Raw genomic sequence first — 7,240 nt, forward strand, 5'->3', positions numbered from 1 at the left:
CTTTGCAACGTTATTAAAGTTCGAGGCAATCCTTGTTTTCGAGAAACCTTAGAAAGGTATTTTCTATTGAACAACTTAGCGAAGGCAATCTAGGTAGATATCATGCCTTCAAGGAAAAACTCTTCCTTTGGTGACCTTTCACCAAATAACGACGGCCTCTTAAGGCTAGTAACTGCCAGGGTCACTTTCTTTTCATCCGTGCACCCGGAACCTCGGCGGTTTCCTTACACAATCCCCAATCCAGAGAAAGACGGTTTTAAATTTACTCTCTCTCCATCAAACTTAATCAATCTCACTCTTATGCATTCTTCCACAAGCTTTCTTTCAAACGATTTTTCTTTTCCATTCTCTTTCGTCTTTCCACAATCTCTACCATTTACTTTACTAACAACACAATCAACGATAGCAGTCTTATCTCGCTTTAGGTAACAACGGCAGCTCCTTCTCGAGTCGCCTATCCATCGAATTTCAAATTCCTTTCAAGGTTTTCTTGACCCCTTCAACTCTTGGGTTTTGCACAATTTACAAGCTTGGCCAAACGTTCTTCTAGCGCTCATACTCTCGTGGTTCATCTTTACTCACTTATCATGATTCCTTTCAGTTCTTGGATTTTCTCATATTTTTTTATACTTGAGCAAAATGCTCCTCTAGTGACCATACTCCGGTTGTTCGACCTCATTAGGTTCTTATGGCACTTGAACCACTACAATTCCCTCTAGGAATTAAAGACTTAAGTCATCTATTTGAGTCTAGCAGTTCCAAGTTGCTCCTCTCATTATCTCGTCACCAGCAATCAACCACCCAGTGGTTCTTAGGTAACTCTCAACTACTTGCCAATTATCCAAGGGTTCCAAGTCACCCTTTAACCGGTGACTATCTATCAAGTTAGCCTCAACGAGGCAATTTCTCAATTAGCCACCAATTACTAGGCAAGCCTCAACTAGGCCAACATCAAGCAATCATTCAAGGCATTACTTAAGTGAGTCAATCGCTCATATTTTAACTATAAAGGCACCTGTTCCTCTAATACGAAAACAATAGACTATCACACTTTCGGAAGATACCGGTTCAACGGGGTATGAACCCCACACGCCGTCTAATCTCTCGGTTAGACCTTGGCCATAACAATCACATAATGCCAACTACATAACGGCATCCACCGCCTAGCACGAAGCCTTTAATCATACCAATCCCGGGCACCATCACAAATGCCAAGCAAATTTTGAAATTTCACCTTGAGGATCAACTCGGTGCAACACGTCTCTTAATCAAGATCAAACTTAACCTGATACCTAGACTTTCCCTTTCAATTTATGGCCCGGGTCATTCCTGCCTCCTTGATATTTTAGAAGCCTGTCGGGAGCCGCTCCTTGTCCGGACCTCTCTGTCCCGGCGATCACCCCCCGCCCTCATCGGACCCGGTCGTTGCAAGTTGTCCCAAGTCATACATCTACGGAGGAAGCCCCGTTCCACATGTCCCATACCATGCTTCATTACGGTTTATAGGTATCCCGTCAACTTGTCCCATACCAAGCAACAGTTTATTAGGTCTGATAGTGATAAGCTCACGCATGCACATCCCTCGACTTTCGTTTTAATGTTACAAACACCTGCACTGCATGATTGTCCTCGTTACTCGACGTACCATAGTCGCTTCCGGATCAATTCTTATCCACAAAAGATCTCTAATTCCACCAATGACTGTCACGTCTCATAGATCAATTGCCTATGTTCTAGCATATTCTTCAAGTTGAGTCATTGACAAACCATAATCATAGTCATATAATCCAACCGACCCTTCACTCAAAAGCAATCGTCTATTAGCCTCAACCACATGTACACCCTCAAAATCCATACTTATGACTCCTCAATTTCCTGCTTGCTCACTTATAAACCTCAATAATATCATCACCCAAATTTACCACTAAAACAAAACGATACTAGAACCATTAGAATACAATACAAGTTCAAGCCTATAATCCTCAAAATTCAGAAATCAATGCCTTATCCTAAGGGTCCCAAGTATCTAATCGTCCCCAAGTCATCACTCCTTATTACTCCAAGTCTCAATCTCATTTGATCGAGCTGACCTTGCTCTGATACCACTTCAAACGGGGATGTCACGACCCGAACCCCGCGAGCTCGTTAACATCCCACCTGGCCACGATTATGTACGGTTCTCCAGGATCCAAAGGCCAACAAATTCATGCGGAAGCAAAAACAAATCCCCGTACGAAACAATTAACATCATGATGACTTGGGACGGTAAAAAAAAAAACAAACTTATATACATATCCACATGTTCTATACAATTTTCCAAACCTACGGCTCGGAGGCCATGACAAGCCTATGACCACTAAAACAAAACGATTACGTGGTCGAAGCCTATTATACATCCAAAATAAAACAACCAACAAAAGTCAAGAGGCCAACTACCCTAGGCCTCGTCCTCGCTATCTGGTACTATATCATCTCTCGCCTCCAACTCATCCTCGTCAAGCTCAAGTGGCTGTTTCGAATCCGATGGCTCTACAACCTTCCCATCTTTTCCCGGTACCATGACCTCGGGGAATACCGAATCTCCTGGGCGGATCATTCATGCTTGCGGCGGAGGGTCCGAAATAAACAACGAACCCACGACGGGGTGAGATAAAATCTCAGTAGGGAAAATCTCTAACCCTAGATCAGGTCGCTAGTGCCTCCGGACACAATCTAGGCGAGCAACAATTTCCAACAACTCTTTCTTTCTTACCCAAAAAAATTCCCCAATTCAATTCCAGAAAATTCCACTCTTTCTCCGAAAATTCTCACACCTTCTCAAATATTCTACGTTACTCCCCTCTCGGCGTTCCACGCCTTAGTCCGACAATAAAATATTCTACGTGCTCCGGGGCCCATTTTTTAACACATCCGGCCATAATATAAATATCCACATTACTCCGAAAATTGTCTACGTTACTCGAAAATATTCCACGTCACTCCGAAGATATTCCACGTCACTCCGGAATATTCCACGTTACTCGAAATATTCCACGTCACTTGAATATTCCACGTTACTCCAAAATATTCCACGTTCCTCCAAAATATTCCACGTTACTCCAAAAATATTCTACGTTACTCCCAGAATATTCCACGTTACTCCACCGCCATCAAATAAGTTCATAACATTGAGCCTCGGACCTTTATGGAACATGGCTCTATACATATACCCGGGTCTTAGACACATAGGAATACGACCCACGGATCTCGGTCTCGGACACATAGGAACACGACCGGATCAAGTCTCGGACAATTAGTCGAACACGACTCACTTTGGTCTCGGACGACTTAATTGAACACGACTTTCTTACTTTCTCGGTCTCGGACAATCCGGACGAATACGGCTCACTTTGGCCTCGGACGACTTGATTGAATACGACCCTCACATTTTCTCGGTCTCGGACAATCGGACGAATACGGCTCACTTTGGCCTCGGACGACTTGATTGAATACGACCCTCACATTTTCTCGGTCTCGGACAATCGGACGAATACGGCTCACTTTGGCCTCGGACGACTTGATTGAATACGACCTTCTCATTTTCTCGGTCTCGGACAATCGGACGAATACGGCTCACTTTGGCCTCAGACGACTTGATTGAATACGACCATCACATTTCCTCGGTCTCGGACAATCGGACGAATACGGCTCACTTTGGCCTCGGGACGACTTGATTGAATACGACCCATCACATTTTCTCGGGAATAGTTCGGGACCACGTGATTCGCTCACGTTAGAGAATTAATAATTCGGGATCACCCGATTAATTCACACTAATCCAAATATTAATTCAGACTACCCGATCAATTAATACTACCATAGTATCCAATCCACGTCATGCGACCATATTACGCTAACGTAGCAATTTATAAATCACGTGCCATTACAATTATACTAACGTGGAAATATATCACGGCCGAACAATAATAATTTTCTAACATATAATTAATTCACGACCATAGTACTATACTATAATAATGTCACATTTAATTAGCACCGTGGCGTAACGACTTTATGTCACATAAAAGTAACTCTAGTTAATATTTAAACTAACCATGGTTCAAAAACTAACTAGAGTCAAATACTAACCTAACCATGATTAATAAATAGCATAAAGCAACCATAGTTGAACAAAAAGTAACTAGGGTTGGTAGGGTAACCATGGTCAAACTTTGACCAAACAAATATCCTCTTGCAATTACTATTCATTGCAAGAACAAGCATATCTCACCTCCATTTCTGCAATTTTCGTCCAACCCCTCCACAAGCTCCAATCCAACACTTTTCTTCATCAAAAATTCACAATTTCATGGTCTTTTAGCAACCTAACCACCTAATTTAGGTTTAGAAACAATCCTACCTCAAAAACTCGCAAAAACCTCCGTTGAACGGTTGAGGAAAAGCTTGAATCGAGCGGCGATTCCGGCGGTCCTTGCACGGCCGGCGACTCGGCGACGTTCTAGCGACTCCAAGCGCTCCAAAGCGACACCAAAGAAGGCTTGAAGAATTTTCGGCAACGGAGGGTGAGAGAGAGGGTGTTCGGCCAAGTGAGGGAGAGGGAGAGTGAGGTAGAGAGAAAGTGAGCTAGAGAGAGAGAGAGAGTCTTTGGATAATGAAGAAGAAGATGCCAATATAATAATTAATATAGGTTAATAATAATTAATTATGCTCCCAAAGTCAAGAGAAAAATAATTATCTCCCCTCATTGACTAGTCAATCTCGGCCAAAAGGGGAAAATGGCCAAAATACCCTTAGTTTCAAGTGAAAAATGGGGTATTTTTCGAGGGCAAATGGGTCCTTTCCCATATCCAGTCCAAATATACTTTTCCTGAACCTCTTTGGGGCGAACCGCGAAGGAATTTCACACGGGATGAGGAAACATCCAAAATTTTATTTATTGAAACCCCTGAAGGTCCGACGTCAAATTCTAAAGCTCGATTCGTAATCAATCTCGATCAATAGAATTTTCAGCGTATCTCAAACTAACGGGCGGCTTTTAGGAGCTACGCGTATCGACCCGTGATTAAAATCACGTTTAAGAATTACTCGAGCCTTGGCGACCTTGGTTGTCATTCAATTGTGAGGGTCAATCACTAGTCCCGATGGACACGATCGTTAGAGAATAATTCAGGGACGTTCGGAACCCATACGAGGTCAAACGGAATCACCCGAGATCCAAGCGTAGGGTATTATCCAAATCATTCCTTAATCATTCTAGGATCGGCCTATATTGGTCCGGAATATTCCTTCGACAATTTTCATGGCCAAAGAGTCAATCCAGGATCAAGTTCTTAGGTCCACGTACTTGATCTTCCTAGCTAGCCATTCCCATTTGGTTAGTCTGCTCGAGAGGGATCAACTCCGAGTGAGATTAGACTGAAATACATCAATGAGACCTTTCATTTATTCAAAGCTTTGAAAGTGGGTCGGAATTCAGGATGTCACAACTGTTCTATCCACTACAGACACCAGAAATAGGTAAATGCTGGCACATGTGGGAAGGCCACTGTCAAAGATACCTCAAGTAGATGGGCAAACTCCTGTTCCTTATGACGAGATGCGTTCTACTCCCAATGTGAGTAACATTTAAGATATTAGAACACAGAATTGAATGCTTGATCCTCTCTTCTGCTTTTTCTAATAATAGAATTCTGAATTTTGCTTGTTCATGCGTTTCCTTTTTTGATGCTGTGGGCAGAAAGTTCCGTAGTTGCCTTCAGGATCCATGTGATGAACACATATCTTGATAAACTACATGTAATTGCACATTTTAGGAAGTCTTCATACGGTGCAAGGGTATACCATGATCTGCGCTAAAATTCCAAATAACCACCCTTCTCTCCTGCCCCCACCAAAAAACAAAAATAAACAACTTAAAAAAGTTGTTATCCATACCGTGCCCTACATTTAAGGCTGATTCAATTTGAGATGAGCAACTTTCGCAAGAAAAAAGGGTGATACGGAGCAATCTCACTGGTTGGTTCCCTTCTGATGTGTTTTCTTTCTTCGCAATGCAGATTTACAATTATCAAGGAGTCGTGAATGAAGATTACAACATTGCTAGTACACCAGCTCCAAATGGTATTTGCGACTTTTGCAAGTTCATGACATGTGACCCAGTCCTTTGGTGTCACTAGTGTATTAGAAGACTCAGAAGATCTCCCTCTTGTTTTTCTTCAGACTTACAGGCACCTACTCTTGCTATTGGAGTTCATAATGATGTTGGAGACGATGAAGATGAAGATGAGCTACCGTTGACTGAAAATGATGATGATGAGGATGATGTAGATGAGGGAGAGGAGGTAAATACTCATCACCTAGTTCTAGCTCAATTTGAGAAGATGACAGTTGCTTCAGGATGACAATGAAGATCTGCCTTGGACCTATCATATTTTGTTTAGGTAGAAACTATGTTTTCAGTTTGTGTTTTTGTGAGGATAGGTGACACGGACGAAGAGCAGGTGGAAGTGCACACTTGAGGATGGCATAATGCATATAAACAATAAGGATATCCTTTTCAGTAAGGTCAGGTTCTAGGGATAATCGATTGCACTTTTTCATGCTTCCTCCACTCTCTGTTCTTTTTTTCGGGATTTCTATTAGGAAAATCTATTACTGTATCACTTTCCAGTTCTATTGATGATATAGATGTAAAGATATACTGTATCGGTATTTATTTGGATTAAGATGTTACAATTTCTTCTTTTGGTGACTATAACATCTATCCTTGAATATTTACGTCTTATTACTTGCTCACTCAATGGTAAATATAAATTCTAGAAATTAATTTTGCTTTTAGTTACATTTAAAATCGAAGAATGAAAAAATTATTTTACCATACGATCATCACAAATTATAAAATCGTCCCGTGCCTGGTCGTTGCTAAATTCGTCGTCCGTTTTTCCGTCGCAAAATTCATCTCTAAAGAATAAACAAAAATTCGTCGCAAAAAAAAATTTATGTCGTCACTAATTTCAGCCACTTCGCTGGTATTTTCGTCACAAATCATTGTACCTACACAACTTTTCCTTGCAAATGCCCAACGTTCGTCACACGAATATAGCGACGGTCACCAATTTTCGTCGCACTATAGCGATGAATTTTTCAATATTCGTTGCTAAATAATTGAACAGTAATGTGGCATTAGCGACGAAATTGGGAGCGAAACGTAATTACCGATGAAAACAATTCCTCGCCAACG

The 7,240-nt window shown here is 41.6% G+C and overlaps 1 protein-coding gene across 1 annotated transcript; it reads left to right on the forward strand.

Moving 5' to 3' along the window:
• Positions 1-5,482: 5,482 nt before the first annotated feature.
• Positions 5,483-6,693, forward strand: LOC115754655 (transcription initiation factor IIA large subunit-like). The gene is made up of 5 exons (XM_030693749.2): positions 5,483-5,614; positions 6,057-6,120; positions 6,220-6,386; positions 6,481-6,564; positions 6,688-6,693. The coding sequence occupies exons 1-5, from the start codon at positions 5,522-5,524 to the stop codon at positions 6,691-6,693; spliced, it is 414 nt and encodes a 137-aa protein (XP_030549609.2). The 5' UTR covers positions 5,483-5,521.
• Positions 6,694-7,240: the final 547 nt, after the last annotated feature.

This window comes from Rhodamnia argentea, chromosome 1 (genome assembly GCF_020921035.1).
Source record: "Rhodamnia argentea isolate NSW1041297 chromosome 1, ASM2092103v1, whole genome shotgun sequence".
NCBI classification, from domain to species: domain Eukaryota; kingdom Viridiplantae; phylum Streptophyta; class Magnoliopsida; order Myrtales; family Myrtaceae; genus Rhodamnia; species Rhodamnia argentea.